This window comes from Psammomys obesus, unplaced genomic scaffold, assembly GCF_907164565.1.
Source record: "Psammomys obesus unplaced genomic scaffold, mPsaObe1.curated_primary_1811, whole genome shotgun sequence".
In the NCBI taxonomy this organism is placed as follows: Eukaryota; Metazoa; Chordata; class Mammalia; order Rodentia; family Muridae; genus Psammomys; species Psammomys obesus.
This window is the reverse complement of record NW_026596463.1, coordinates 1,435,373-1,451,528: the sequence shown is the minus strand read 5'-3', so window position 1 is coordinate 1,451,528 and position 16,156 is coordinate 1,435,373. Positions and strand designations below refer to the sequence as shown.

The 16,156-nt window shown below is 47.2% G+C and overlaps 1 protein-coding gene across 4 annotated transcripts in view; it reads left to right on the top strand.

Annotated features, from left to right (window-relative positions):
- Pde8b (phosphodiesterase 8B) overlaps positions 1 to 16,156 on the top strand; it is a 211,788-nt gene that overhangs the window by 178,370 nt on the left and 17,262 nt on the right. For all 4 annotated transcript variants that reach the window (XM_055598357.1, XM_055598356.1, XM_055598355.1 and 1 more), the window contains exons 11-14: positions 9,201 to 9,243; positions 10,932 to 11,009; positions 13,958 to 14,034; positions 15,267 to 15,431. In XM_055598357.1, the coding sequence (XP_055454332.1) occupies positions 9,201 to 9,243; positions 10,932 to 11,009; positions 13,958 to 14,034; positions 15,267 to 15,431 (363 nt within the window). The remainder of the gene's footprint in view (positions 1 to 9,200; positions 9,244 to 10,931; positions 11,010 to 13,957; positions 14,035 to 15,266; positions 15,432 to 16,156) is intronic.

Sequence of the window (16,156 nt, the reverse complement as noted above, 5' to 3'; positions counted from 1 at the left end):
CTCAGGCGTAATTCTGAACGGGGTCTTCTGGCATATCTTCAGAGCAGCAGTACTGTGACTGCAACACTGAAAAGTTAGGGGAAAAAAAAGCAAAGTTCAGCACTGATTGGAACCAAAATGCCACCTGATTGTTGGCTTCCATCTGTGTCCTCGTCTCCCTCCTATCACCTGTCCCCACCTCCCAATTTCAACAAGGTTCTTACTTGTGTTTGGGTAGTGGTTTTGTGTTTGCAGAGGGTAGAAGGTTATCTAGGCCCCATGGGATGGATGCAATGTCTAGATATTATAAATGCTACTTCATTTGTGCTTTTGTTTCCCTTTGGAGAGTGCTGTCTGGCCCCCCTCATGTGCCTTCATTTTTAGTAGAGAAAATCCAGAACAAATTGGATGACCTGTCACCATGTCCTAGCATTTCTTGCCTGACAATGTCAGCCCTCTGACTGACTAGGAATGAATGCAGCATTCCAAGGAGCAAACGGCTCCTTGTGTGGTTCGGTTTTACTGAGCATCAGGATTGGGGGTACTTCCAGCTCACTTTTGGTTCCTCACCCTTTGGGAGCTGCATGCTGTCTGCCACACCCTCAGTACCCGGCACAGAGTATGAGCTCAATAAACACCCGCTGGATGAGTGAGCTGACAGGGGCAGCACCTGGTTTTGTCTCCGGGGAGACAGTCACTAGGATGAAACCACCTTTGCTTCAGGAGCCTAGGAAGCATTTCTGAGTTAAATTAGACATGGCTTTTGACTCTGAGTTATTATTCACAACATGTAAGCAGAAACTTTGATGAAGGTTGCTTTCAGAACCTCAAGCCACAGAGTAACAAAACTGCCTAATGCCATCAGCTTCTCATTACTCACTGTCATGTGCTGCCTCTGCCTGTTCCCTGGCTCTCCAGAGACCTGATTTACTAAGCCCTGGTCCTGAGGCTCACTTCTAGCTGTGTTAATCAGAGTGAGACGAAGCCATGGAGTCATTAAGTAGTTTGGTGAGTCTTCTGTTGAGACCCCGCTGCCAGGGCTAGGAAAGTAGTCTATCTCTGAAATTCCCTCATTCTCTTCACTAAATCTAACCGGCACATGAGCTTATACCTTGTTTAGCAAAAGTCTCATTTGGCATTGGCAGTTCTTTAAGAACAAAACATTAGGCAAAAAGAACTTTTCTTACTAAGTCTGCTGTACATAATTTCTTCTCATCACTGAGGCATGAAGGGACCTGGCAGGAAGAATAGCAGCATGAAAAGGAAGACCCCAAGAGCTGGACTCTGAGCCTCAGAGGAAATGACTAATAAGTCACTGAATGCAGATGCCTGAGAAACAGAATCCAGCCATGAAAAGAGAAAGCCAGAGAGGCTTGCATCATCCCACCATCCTGTGGGCCAGGTAACGGATTCTCTAGCACAGCCGCAGGACTCCACACTCACAGCTTCCTACAGGGCTTCTTAGCTCGAAAATTTCAGCTCCACTACCAGCTCAGAAACTGTGAGGGTAGGACCTTGCCATCTTAGCACACCTTTCAGGCCCCTCTCACATCCCATCTCATTCTATCCTTAAAATATATTATATATATATTGGATATATATATATATATTAAAAGGATGATTGTTAATTTTAGATGCCAACTTGTCTAAGTTATAGAACACCTGAAAAGCTTTCTCTGGGTACATCTGTCTGAGACGCTTTTTCCCACAGAAATGGGATCTGAATCAATGAACTGAGAAAGAAGGGTCAACCCACACTGAGGGGTGAGTCCCGTCTCAAGGACCAAGGCCCTGGTAGAATTAGAAGGCAGAGAAGGTGCTCTCCCGAGCTGGAGGCCCGTCTGCACAATGGAGAAGTTAGTGGTTTCTTAGTTGGAGCCCTTTGCTCTCCTGCTTGCAGACAGCATCTAGTGGAACTCTGCCACCTCCAGCATTTCATGTGACAAGGAGCATAACAAATCCCCGTATCCCTCGATGTATCCTATGCCCCCTGAATAACTGCCTGGTAAAACACCTGTGTAAAACAGGTGCTATGGCTTTCGCCATGAGGAAGCAGAAGCATGGTGAAGTCTCTGCGTTCCTCAGATGTCTAGCTACAGGGTGAGAGATCAAAACACCTGTTGCCAAAAGTTAGGCTCTGGCTGAAGGGATAGCTCAGGGGGGACCCAGGTCTCACCTAGGATATTTAATTCCCTGGGCTCTGTCTCCCTAAACTGCAAAATGAAAACACCCAAACCTATTACTTTTTCTACCTTACCAGTGTGTCTCAAACACGAATGTGGAATGAAGCACCTGGAGATGGTTCAGTCTGCTGTGTAAGTCTGGAGAGTGGTTGTCGGTAGTTCCAATGTGCTCCCAGTTTTAACAACATTGCTGATGTGCTGGCCCCACCCTGAGCATGATTGTGTCCTGTGTTACCGCCTGGTCCCCACACCGATAGCCCAGCCTCAAATGAGACTCCTAAATGAACGCTTTGGGCCCACTAAGCCAGTAAGTCTGACTTACAGACACTTGGGTAGGAACAGTGCATTACACATTTTGAATGAGCAAAGTACTAAACAAGATGATTATTAGGTCTAGAGAAATAGCTCAGTGGTTATGACTGCTTACTGCTCTTCCAGAAGACAGCTCAGTTCCTAGTACCCACATGGAGTGGCTGACTCCTGTATCTCTAGGGCTAAGATTCTACACCTTCTGGAATGCCAAGTGCACCTGTACACACATACGCAAACCAACCCCATACATAAGTTTAAAATAGAACATATTTTTAAAAATGATTTCACTGAGAAAAACCATGAAAGCATATCTTTGTAAGGGCTCTTCCAAATGGGTACAGACTATAGAGCCAGCAGCCTGGCAGGTCAGGGCTGTTTGACACCTGTGGTAGCTGAACATGTAGCTGTGGCAGTGCAGAGGAAGTGATGTTTCACCATTCTCAAGAAAATGCTGGTCAGCAGAGAAGAGTAAACCTGTACTAGGCTAACATCCACTTACGATCCCGGGAAGACAACTTCGGGTTTGTCTTCTGAATCTTGTGTCAATGTAAACATTCACATGCCCGTTCATCCGTATCAGACCACTGCACGATGCTTTGACACGAGCAGCACTGTAAATGTTATTCAGATGAAAAGGCAGAGACGTGTCTCACTGTCTGTTACCGGGGAGGACACCTGCCCCCACCCCCCATCAGTACACTCGAGCCATTGCTGTCCGGTGCTATTTGTTGCTGAGATCCAGCCCAGAATACATGAGAGTGAATGGGCTGTGGCTGCGGGACTCCTGGATGCTGCCGCCTTGTTCTGGCTGGAGCTTCACTGCTGTGGGTTTGGAGAAGTGGATCTGCAAGTGGGTTTTGAGACTACAGCAGACTGAAGAGAGATCTTTGATTTGTGCATCAAGGCCTTTTTTTTTTTTTTTTTTTTGAGAAAATGCTTTTCACTGAAGAAAGATGATCAAAGATGTCTGCTTGATGCCACTCGCTGTCATTTCACTCAGCAAACACAAAGGAAGGTCTCCAGGAACTTGGTTTCCACTGTCAGATCTCGCCACCCAGCCCTGAGCTTGGTTAATCAGAGTTATCACATCCATGAAACCCCCCATTTATATTAAATGAGGAATATTGAATATTTTTTAGAAGGGTAGCAAGTCAAAGTCTGAGCTACCCTGACAATTTAAGCAATTAACAACATCGTTGTTCACCCTAACCATCCATTTACTGCTTCCTATAGTATTTGTGGCGCAGAGGAAACATAGAAAATTTTGATAGTACAAATAAATCTGAGTTTGAAAATGGTGATCAAGGTTTCTCTTCATCAAAGCCAGAATTCCTTTCTGTGACCGTACTGGTTATTTTTCATTAATGGGCCACAAACTAGAGTCACCTTGGAAGAGAGAACCTCAACTGAAAAAATTGCCTCGATCAGATTGGCTTGGGGGCATGTCTATGTGGCATCCTGATTAGTGACTGATGTGGGAACACCCAGCCTATTGTGGGCGGGGCCATCCCTGGACCTATAGCCTAGGCATCTAAGAAAGCAGGCCTCAAGCATGGGGTAATCCAGTAAGCAGTGTTGTTCTGCGCTCTCCCTCCCACGTTGGTCTGGATCAGATTCATCTTACATTTATCGGCCTCTATGTTCCAGATGTTGTTAGCACTAGATACACAATAGTGATCAAGTTAGACATAATCTCCATCCAAGCAGCAAGGGGTGGATTACTCACAGATGCTAAGCCGCAGACCGTGGTAGCTCACTGAGAGAAGTCCTTTGAGAATAGCTCACCTAGAAGTCCATCGAGAGCACGCGACCTCAGGAAGGGCTGAAGGGAGAAGAGCGCTTTTGAAAACCTTCCTGGTGGGAGTCACATGTGAACAAGACCAGTGGGGCAGCGTGAGGGGAAGACGGCAGACTGAGAAACTTCCCAGAAGGGGCCTGAGAGCTGGGGTAGCATGTCTGTGCTCAGCAGTGCATTGGGAGCACTAACCAGAGCCAGGCCCTACCGGAGAGTCTCACTGCCTGAGGCCAATAGGAAGTGGGAGTTTTTATTTTACTCTATTTTGTTGTTGTTGTTTTGAGACAGGGTGTTGTTACCTAGCTCTGGTTGTCCTGGAATTCACTAGCGAGACCAGGCTGATCTCATACTCACAGAGATCCACCTGCTTCTGTCATCCGCCTGCCACTGCTGAGTGCTGGGATTAAAGTCATGCACCACCCAATACTTTCTTATTAAAGTTCATATATAAAAATTTTGGTGGTAAATAAAATTTTTTTAAAGTGCTTTTTAAATAAAGCATTCGAGTACCCATTTGCTCTCTTACTAACTCAGTCCCACCATTAGCACAGGGCTCCATCATGGTTCTGTCTACGTCCTGAACTCATCCTTCATTGCCTCCTTCTCTGTTTTACATTGCTTGCCAACTATTAAGCATGAGGCACCCATCAGTGTAGCTTACTGCGTGTCCTATCAGCATACATATTAACTAGAGTTTAATAATGTTATTTTAAGGTAGAAAATGTACAATCTTACAATTTCCCTGGAGTTTGACTAAGAACATGTCTCTAACACCCACATCATCAAAAACAAAGAAAGCAATCAAATTTTACCCACTCCAAAGTTCTCCTGAGGCCCTCAGAGCCTGTCTCTCCCTGCACCCCTTCCTCCTGCTCCCAGAAGACCTGCTTTGACATTATTTAATAATGGGCTTGCTAGAGCTCCATCCAGCGTGGGCTCTGTTGTCTGCTTCTTTTACTCACTACAAGGTTTCTGAGACTCACAATTAGCATCGTCCTGTTTATTTTAAGGTTTATTTTAGTTAGTTAGTTCATTGGGTTTTCTTTTTTAGTCTATTGCCTTGCTAGTGTAGTCCTGGGATGTTTCTGGCCCTGGGCTTCTTTGACCATCCTTGAATGCCCTGCTTTTGGGATGACCACCCTACTTTTGTGATGAAACATCTTTGTTTGCCTGGGGTAATATTTTGTCATGGAGATGTTTGTATAAATTGGTACAAGAGTATCAGACCCGGCATTCGAAGGGATTGTATAATTTTATCCTCCTTCCAACATGAGGGTATTCCAAGTGTTTATACTTACCAGCTTCTTCTTAGCCATTCTTGTGGGTGATGAGAGGATACTTTCTTCAAATGTAGAAAATCATTTATTCAAGGGCTTGATAGAGATTTAGAAAGCTAATGGAAGTCCCTGAATTGTGAAAATATATAAAATTCAGTATCACTGAAATTTACCTAGCTCCATGACAGCTGGCATTTTTGTCCCTTATAGGATGATGTAAGAATGTCATAAACCTTTTCCAATTACAACTTCTTTTTGCCCAAGATAGATGCAAAAAATAGGTATGTAAGTCAAACATTTTCTGATTATAAATTATAGAGAGAATTTAAAACAATTCCTTGACAAATGTGTATTTTTAACATGTTTTAAAAGATGACAGCAAATTTGCATACTAGTTGGATGGATTTTTACTTCTACATAAAGGGCTAAATGTTGGCTGAGCATTTGGTATTACAGAACACAGATCACCTTCAGTCTTTTCCAGGGTTTATCAATGTTCTGATTTTATGATCATCAATGTTGAGAATACCAACTTGCGAAAAGACATAGTACAAGATGGCAGAAGTGCGCGTGGGGCCGTTTTGGAAGTCCTTGGAAATTCTGTCCTAATCCCACCCAGAATTCATGAAGACTGTGAGGAGTCTGTCAAGCTGATGATGAGAGAATCTGCCTGCTAGTTGTTGAGAGCATTCTGAATAGGGAGCCAATCAGGAGAGAAAGGCCCAAGCCAGCCTGTTCTAAGCTGATTGTGTTACTAAGACAATAAAATCATGAAGTTTTATTCACTTCAAAAATCAAACAGTCTGACACAATGCAGGCCAAAGGGATACTAACTGATATTTACATGCTGAGGAACAATGGTAGGAAAATAGTAAATCGTTTTTCTATAATTAATGTTTCCATCAGAGCAGACAATTACAGCAATCCATAGCATACAGCAGGCTGGAATCTGAGCTGGGGTGACAGTATGTGCAGTTCAGTGACTCCTGATCTTGCAAGCATGCACTTGGCAAAGCTTACGCCTTCCCAGAATTCAGAGGAATGGCTGTTTGTGATAATCTGAGAGGTGTTTTCAGGCCCTAAGATGACAAGCCTGGCCTGGGACAACACTTCTGAGGCCTTTAGCTGAAGAACCATGTAACAGGTAGCAAACTAGAGAAAGTCTGTCTGGTTATAGCCCTGTAAACTGTAAGCTCACCTCCCTATCCCGCATGTCCGAGGGAATGGCTGCTTTTCCTAGAAGATTTGGAATGAAGCAATTGCAAGCAGAAAGCTGCCAGCACTCACTGACATGAGAAACAGCTGTCATCATGGGGTGAGAGTCATACTCCTTCCTGCCTGTATGTCTTCAAGTCCCTGAGCATCTCCTGGACCATCAGAGACCACGGGGCTACCCATTCCTTGCTTGTATTCTCCATGAGTCCCACTAAAGGTTATGAGGAAAAGCATTTTGGAATAATTCCTATTGAGTTGTAAACATTGATACTTCTAGATCTTGGGAGTGAAATCTTGTTCTGAGCGGAGGTTTTATCCTCCACATGAAGTCTGTAAATGGGTGGGTTCTCCATGCAGATCATCAGTCAGAGAACTTACATGAGAAACCCAAGATTGGTGGGATGTGACAGGAGGAGGGGCTCCCAGTTATCCTCTGTTCAGAAGATTGTGAGGGGGGGTCACAGCGCAGTATCTTGGTGCAGAGGCTGACACGGCCTGGGAGGCCCTGTCAGAGCAAAGGACCTCCGGCCTCCGCTGCTAGGAGCGGGTGCAGAGCCCACCAGGCCGGGGTGCTAACTCACGTGCGTGCCTCCACGGGCAGCCGGTTCAGCTCAAAGTGCCAAGGGCTTTGTGTGTGGAAAAAGATGAGCCAGAGCTCTAGTGCCCTCCCTCCCTGCTCCATCATCCCTCCTCCACCCCTGTCAGTGGCTAGAACACGTTTTAACCCTAAATCAGTGCTGAGCTGGCTCAACTCCGAACAGAACACATGGCACACAGCCCACAGTGTAGGTCATGGGAGCCAAATTAAGGAACTGTGAACCTTTGAGAAATGAGAAAAGGGAGTTGGTGCAGGGGAGGGGTGGGGGTGTTACTGTTTTTGTTTTTCACAACATAGAGAGTCCTGGGCTTTCCTCCTAGAGGTATATGTATTTTGATTAAAGAGAAAAGCTTTTAAGCAAGAGCTGATTGCTGAGGCAGAAAGAAGCAAGTGTTTTATTAATATTGAACACACAAAAATGTGCATTGAGCTTAGTAGCTTTGTCGAAAATGGTCTTTTTTCCTGAAGGAAAGCATGAAATGATGTTCACAGGGGAAATAATAAAAGGTCCCATAAGTGTGAGGTGGGAGTCAGTGACTCACATGACCAAGATATCAAGTTGGGTCATGGGGTGTGCATGGCTGTTCTGTGAGGATGTGAAATGGACAGAGTAGGAGGGTCTGTAGGAAGCCTAATTTTAACAGCGCAGTTTCACCTGGTCGATTCAGTGCGCATGTCCCTGTGGGTGTGTGCACATGCGCATACTGGTCCACACAAGATGCATGTGGAGCCCAGGAGTGAATCTCGGGTGTCTTCCTCAGTCTCTCTCTGCCCTATTTTTTGAGACAGGGTCTCTCACTGAAGCTGCTTATCAGTTCAGCTAGACTAGCCAGCCAGTGAGCGGCAGGAATTTGCCTCTCTCTACCCCATATCTAGACTGTATATGGATCTTAGATATCCGAACCCAGAGCTTATGTGGCAGGCACTTTACCAACGGAGCCGTCTCTCCAGCCCCTACCTGATTATTCTTCAGTGGTTCCATGAAGCCTGGGACGGTCTACCTGTGTTTGACGTGAGGGAGCTTTCTGACTCTCACAGCTGCTAAGTCATGCTAGTCTTCCTCCCCTGCATTTAAAACATTTCCTTGAGTGCTGCAGAGGTTGGCCATTCTGAGCCCTGGATTTAGCAGAGAAGCCTGGGACCAAGCAGGAATGACCATGTGCCCACCGGCAGTGCCTTGGTCAGGTGTAAATGCAAGAAACGCAGAGTCCACAAAAAGCATGTGTCTTCTTCCTAGTGCGGATGACTTCCTTTAGTCATTTGACTGATGTCTATTGAACATTCCCACCAAATCATTAGCATGAAACAAACCCGATAATGAGAAAAGAACTAGGTGCAAAATGGCATCTAAAGTTCAGGCCTGGTAGGGAAATGGTTTATCAATGACTCTGTCAGCAATTGAGGAACATTTGAAAAACATTTAAGGACTGGGTTCTAAAAACAGGAATTTTAGATTTAACTCGGACATTGTATTTCAGAAAAACAAAGATGGCCTACTGGAAGCAAACAGGTTACATATCAGCTTTTTAAATGTTGACTTGAATGCTGGCTTTTGTCTCTCTGCATTTCTACAGACTGTCAGGATGGGGTTAGCTGGAGGTTTAGTTGGACCTGGAGAGTCCCTCCCCTGGGCCCTTTCCTGCTCTCAGGCTCCTGACCAAGCGTCTGAGAGCAAAGAGCATTCGTAGTCTTACAGTCGCTGTGTGTCGCTCATCTTTCATGCAATCTGTGCCACACCTTGCTTTCTGGACGTCTTTGGAGCTTTTTAAAACTAAGTTGCCGAATGTGACAAGTGACGTAAAATTTCTTTCTCTTTTTGCCAAACTTTGGAACGACTCTAGATTCACAGGATTCATCGTGATTCTGGGGACAACACTCAGACAGGTGAGCACAGCGACTTACTCTCTGCTTAAGGGGGCCTTGTCGACCCGGTTTATCATCGCTTCAGGAAGGGTTCAAGATGGCATTTGTCACCCTAGGCCAGGGAATTGCTAAAACTTAAGTGGTGGCGTGGCAGGGTTGGAGAGCCAGAGCAGCAGCACTGATCCTTTATTAGTTAGCAGCTTTCCTCCCGAAAAGCACAGGGGCCATCGTTTATCAATTCTTTGGCCTTGGGCTATCTAGCTAGTCTTTCCAGCTTCAACTCCTTATTGGAATAATGGGGACGGCACCATGTAGCTTTCCGAAACAATGTTAAATGATTGTTTTATTTAAAGCATGCTGCACAATGTAGCGTGGCACACAGTAGGTTCTCAGTAGCTATTTCTATGCGAGGCAAGGTCCCTTGGTCACTAAGTTCTTTTCTATGACTAAAATTTTCAATTCATTTTATGGGTCTCTCATAAGAATGAATAATGAATTTTCCAATTTAAATGATCCTCACAGAAGAATAACTTTTCCAAACTTATAACCAGGTCAGTTGCTGTAGATTCTCATAATTCTATGAGACGAAATCAGGAAGAATAATAGCATGTAGGTTTAGGTAATCTGTAAGGAATTTTTGTGTGTTGTACAAATGAACAGGTGGAATTAATAGCAGGTACAGACTGTAGGCTGCCTGTGTGGAGGTGCTCTTCCGCAGGCTGCTCAAGGATTAGCTCATGCCCTGCCCACTGTTGATAGCCTCTACCTATCCCCCTGTTACAGTCACTGGGGCACAGAAAAGTTAAGTGACACCTCCAAGGCTGCATAGCTACTAGATGGAAGACTAAGCCAGAACCTGGACAATTTGGCTCTACAGTTGGTTTCTTCAATATTAGGCTGTCTCACTGGTGATTCCTGTGGAAGCACTGTGCTTCATGGTTTCCCTGCTTGGATCCGCTCATGTAATGGCACCTGAAAAAAAGCACTCCCCTGCTGGCACTGGGGTTGCCTTCTCTTTGGAGTGGTTCTAGCTTCTGGGGACATTCTGGTTACATCTTCTCATTCAGGAGTTACTCACAGGAAGGAAAGTGCTTACGGTGCACATTTCTGAGGCCAACATAGTCACCTTGCCACTTTTTTTTTTTTACCTCCTGTTGCTCACTGGTGATGTCTGACTTTTGGCATGAGCTCCACAGAATGTTTCAGCATTCAGATTTCCTTCCAGGGTCTGCAGGACGTTATCTGATGCAGTCCTCTCTCAGAGAAGCTAGAGAATCATCTGACTGACTTTCAGAAGTACCCCCAAACCTGTCCAAATATCTGTGGATATCACTCCGGTTTTAATTCTCCAGATATTCCCCTAAGAGCTTTCCTACCCTGGTGAGTGTAGCCCTTTAGTCAAGGTGAACCCAAAAAAACATTTCCTTTAAGGTTTGTTTTCAGGATGACATTTTGATTATGGAACTAAATGTCCCTTAATAAACACCACTTCCATGATATAACAGAGTTCCCAAAGAAAAAGACATTTTCCTGCTGGAATGACTGATCATTTGTGTTGATTTGAAGAGAAAGTGGTTTCTCAATTCTTGGATTTACTTTTTAGAGTTTAAAAAGTATCATTTTCTTTGGAGACTCAGGGGAAAGGTTTAAGCTCACACTCAGATATGCTGAAAGCCAACCTCCTTCTGTTTCTCATTTGAACTCCCCAGAGCCTCATTTGTTCAGACACAAGAGCAGGAGGAAAGAGTCCATTGATGTGAAATCAATATCTTCCCGAGGCAGTGATGGTAAGAAGTTGCTCAGATTTCCTCGACCTTTTTAAAGTGTAGAAAATGACAGAGTGACATGCTCAAACATTTTATCGTGTAGAAACTCCAAGGAGAAGGATTTCAACTGGAGTCAGCTTTTCTTCCAATAAACTGAAAGTGTTTTAGGATTTAAGTAAATAAACTCTCTTGGCCTTCTGTAGTCATTTTCTTCTCCCTGAGGGGACCGTGGACTGCTTCTTTCATGGTCCAACATGCGCCAGATCACATAACTACACGCGCAATGCAGTTCCAGTAGCCAGGCAAGGTCATCCTTGGGTGCTAGCAAGGGGCCAGGCATTGTCCAGGCTTCCCAGTCTCAGTGCGCACCCGTGTGCTCTTTCCTCAGTGAAAGGCCAGGCACTGTGAGTCAGAACCTCGAAAAACACTTTGTGAGTTTAATGAATCAAGCTCAAGGAGCCAACTGGATTTGGGGGGAGATAAAAAGTCAGGAGTCAGGGGAATAGGAGACATAAAAGTGGCAGGGTCTGTAGGTACCTCTCATTTGGGCCCAAGGAGAACAGGGTACCTGGGAAGCTGCAATTCAAGACAAGGCAAGGGCAGGGGCAGGTGCCAGGGCTGGGGCAGGGGCAGGAGCAGCTGCAGGCACAGGTTCAGAGACAGGTGCAGGTTCAGGGGCTGTGGCAAGAACAGGTGCAGGGTTTGGGGCAGGGTAGCTGCAGGATCAGGGGCCAGGGCTGGTGCAGGTACAGGCCCGGGGCAGTGACAGGGGTAGGGGCAGGGACCAGGGCAGGGGCAGAGGCAGTGACAGGGGCAGGGGCAGGGGCCAGGGCAGGGGCCAGGGCAGGGGCAGGGGCAGTGACAGGGGCAGTGACAGGGACCAGGGCAGGGGCCAGGGCAGGGGCAGGGGCAGTGACAGGGGCAGGAGCAGGGGCAGGGGCCAGGGCAGGGGCCAGGGCAGGGGCAGTGACAGGGGCAGGGGCAGGGGCCAGGGCAGGGGCAGGGGCCAGGGCAGGGACAGGGGCAGTGACAGGGACCAGGACAGTGACAGGGGCAGGGGCAGGGACCAGGGCAGGGGCCAGGGCAGTGGCCAGGGCAGGGGCCAGGGCAGGGGCAGGGGCAGGGGTAGGAGCAGTTTCAGGGGCAGGGGCAGGGGTTGGAGCTGTGGCAGGTGCAAGAGCAGGACCTGGGTACTGGCCTGGGTCTGGGGCAGGGGCAGGGGCAGGTACAGGGCAGGAGTTGGGGCAGGGGCAGAGGCAGGGGCAGGGGTAGGTACAGAGGCAGGGGCAGGGGTAGGTATAGAGGCAGGGGTAGGTACAGAGGCAGGCACAGGTACAGAAGCTGGTGCAGGTTCAGGTGCAGAGACCGGAGCTGGGGCTGGGGCTGGGGCTGGGGCTTCAGCTTCCGTGGCTATAGAGCAGCTTTGAACTGGCTATGCATATGTGACTGCTTGTGTGTGGATAAAGACCAGAGGGTCTGAGGCCAGATCTGCAGGTGCACTCCTGTGCGAAACAGGAGTGCTGAAAAACACATAAAACATGGGAGTATCCCATGAACTAAGAAGGAAAGAGAATGGAGTGAAAGGGAGCAGGGATTTGAACCAGAGAGCAGAGAGCAGGCTGATACATTTTACTCACTTATTGGGGTTACTTCTGTCTCCAAGTCAGTCGGTCAAGCTCTCTCTCCTCTCTCTCTCTTTCTGTGTATGTGTATAAGAGAGAGAGAGAGAGAGAGAGAGAGAGAGAGAGAATGTTCTGGTTTTCCTGTGGTGCTGAGGATAGAACCCAGGATTTCACACACTTAGGCAAGTCCTGAGCCACTGAACCATACTGCGACCCACATTAGTTTGTCAGTTTTTTAATGTGGCAACTAGTCAGGCAGTTCTAAGGGCCTGAGAGGTGATAGTTAGTGCCTGTGCTGGAAGGGGGAGTGGGACCTAAAAGAATAAAGGGGGAGTTCAAGTGATGGAAGTGAGTTTCCAGTCCTTTGAGTAACAATGGAAGGACCGAATACCAGAGAAGTGGCTTAAATAGAAAAAAACTGAAGACCCTAGAGACAAGCCAGAGCTTCTGCCCAGCCGGACAGACTGACACATGGCATGTAAAAGGGACAGAGAGCGAGGAGCCTGAGCTGGGCTCAGAGCGTGCTGGACAGGATGCTGGATGAGGACATCTGAGCCAGGCTGTCCCAGAGTTTGGAGCAGCTCTGTGGTCTTACACAGGCAAGGTGGGGCTTGGGGAGCACAGCAGAAGCCAGCAATGACTGAAGCCCTGGGTCCAGGGCCCGACTGAGGGCGCCTGGTAAAGTCCTTTCATCTCTGAAACAGCTCTGGCTTGTAGGGCACCCAGGGAAGGTTAGAAATGTTGACAACAGGCCTTTGAAGGAAGGCTTCTACCATTTGAATCTTAAACCACATCAAATAGTCATCTTCTCAAAAACAAAACAAACAAACAAACAAACAAAAACTGAAGTCATTTTAGAATGAATGTGTCCTGGTTAGAGCCAGAACCATCAGGTCCTGGGCATCGTGAACCTAATGGCTGAGGAGGAACATGGCTGGCCCAGCTCACCAGTTCATACTGAGACATTTATTTCCCAGTCCTAACATGGAGTGGGTACACATTCATCTGTCCTGTGGCTTTGGAAGGAAAGGGCAGGGCTATCTGAAAGGACTTTAGTGATCCATGGGAAAGCGAGTCCTGTGGCATTATTGGGATATGGGGATGAGGCACTGGGCCAGTCAGCCTTCTCCAACCTACCCTGTGGAGTGGGGCTTGCCAAGCTCTCTGCCACCAGACTTTGGTGGGACTGGGTAGCCAGCCCCAGAGGGACAAGATATGGTCAGACTCACCGAGTTTTGAAGAAGGTGGTCCTAAGAACAAGACCTCATCTATGAGGGGGCTTCTTGGCTGTATTTAGCCCAAACTGAACCACCCGCACCAGATAAGACTGTTATGCCTTCTCTCCAGCGCCAAGCCTACAGAATCGCCGCTACCCCTCCATGGCAAGGATCCACTCCATGACCATTGAGGCCCCCATCACAAAGGTAAGTAACAGTTGTGACCCTCACTGTGTGGTCAGTGTCAGACCTGGGCTGTGCCCTAAAGCTCTAGTCTTCTGATAGCAGAGTTAAGGCCTAGAGAGAAAGACAGACATTAACCAAATGCATCGTAAACAAACATGTGGTTGTACAATACAATCAACGCTGTGAAGGAAGCCATGCAAGGGCTCTGTGAGAGACGCGAGAGTAAGGCTAGAAGTAGGCTGGGTGGGATGGTAGTCAGGAAAGTTTTCTCTGTAGAGGAAGCCATGTTTGAAGCCAAACTTAAGCCTGAAAATCACATTGGTCAGGGGGAGACTTTGAGGGCAGGAGTGGCAAAGAGCAGCTTAGAGATGTTCCAACACTGAAGTCAGGCAGAGATTGTCCACCAAACAGACAGAAGCCAGGAGGCTGGCATGTGGACAGCAGAGGTGCGACAATGGAGGTTAGATCAACATGGCATGGTCAAGTCCAGATGTCCCTGTAAAGAGTGCAGCCACCATGCTATGGGTGGGCGACAGCAAGAGAGGAGGCCATTTGGGAGCCCTTCTGGAATTCCAGACGGGAAAGGGTAGTAGTAGTTTGGCTAGTGTTGAGGTGGTAGAGGGGGAGAGAAAGAGATAGACCAGAAAATGTCTAGGGGAAGAATCATCTGGACTTGGTGAGTTGAGGAATGAGCAGGAAGTGTGATGAACAAGCAGATTCTGGGGAGAAGAGCCCTTGTCCTCAGCCCAGACAAGGTCAGCTCACCTTTCATGTTGTTACCATTTGCCTCCTTTCAGAGAATAAGGTGGGGTTTGACTTGAGGCACATAAGATACTGTGGTGGCTGAGTCAGGGAGACTTTTGAAAGTCTCCAAGTCTGCGGTCTGCAAGGTAAACCTGACAATACTATTATGGCTGTGTGTGTCCAGAGTCATGGAAACGAGGGCCATTTCTGGAAAAGCAGTGAGAGAGAACCAAACCATGGAACTCCAACCCATGGAAGACAGCTAGGGAGGGTTGTCGGCAAAGGATCCTGGGAAGCAAAGTCCTGAGATGGGATGTTGTGGAGCAGTGTGGCCTGTAGAGCATGCTTCAGCGAGAGGGTCTATTCTCTGAGCTAGGTATATGGGCCCTGAGTTCTGAGGATGTCTGACTTCTGAGAAGTAAGTAGTATCTTAGTGCCCTCGGGCTTATTCTCCCTCTCTCTCTCTCTCTCTCTCTCTCTCTCTCTCTCTGTCTGTTTTGCTTTCTTAGGTTATAAATATAATCAATGCAGCTCAAGAAAACAGTCCAGTTACAGTAGCAGAAGCCTTGGACAGAGTTCTAGAGATTTTGCGGACCACAGAACTGTACTCCCCTCAGCTGGGAACCAAAGATGAAGACCCTCACACCAGCGATCTTGTTGGAGGCCTGATGACTGTAAGAGATAAAGAAAACCCAGGAATGTAGGGTGTTTTGCCAGCTAGAGCTCTCAGAGTTCACTGGGGCCTCAGGTAGCAGAAGCATGGACATGCAAATGGGCGTCCTTGGAGCTCCAGGCGGCTGTTAGTTATTTGTGGTTGTATCTAAGGTGCTTATCTTTGCACCAGCTGACTAGCCATGGAAAGAGCCTTGAGGAGCCCTATTAGAGCAGGAACCTGGTAGGTGACTGAAGGGTAAATACTAGACAGGGGCTGTGTGGCTCCTGTTTCTTGTTCTCCTCTGTCTGGATTAGAGAGCTGGATTGAAGGATGGAGCTACATTTCCTTGGTCATCAGACTGTAGTTTTACAGCTAGCCCTCCCAATCTGTGTGCTCTGTATCTTATGAATTCAATCAACTAAACTAGAGAGGGTGGGGGAGACAAAGAGACAGAGACACAGAGAGAGAAAGAGAGGGAATGAATACGAACTTGAGAGAGCAGGGAGGGTACACTTGTGCTAGGCACAGCCCACACATACACCTGTGATCCCAGCACTGCAGGAAGTAAAAGCAGAAGGACCACAGGTTGGAAGCTAACCTGAGCTGCACAGTCAGACTTTGAGAAAGAAAGAAAGAAAGAAAGAAAGAAAGAAAGAAAGAAAGAAAGAAAGAAAGAAAGAAAGAAAGAAAGAGAGAAAGAGAGAAAGGGAGGGAGGGAGGGAGGGAGGGAGGGAGGGAGGGAGG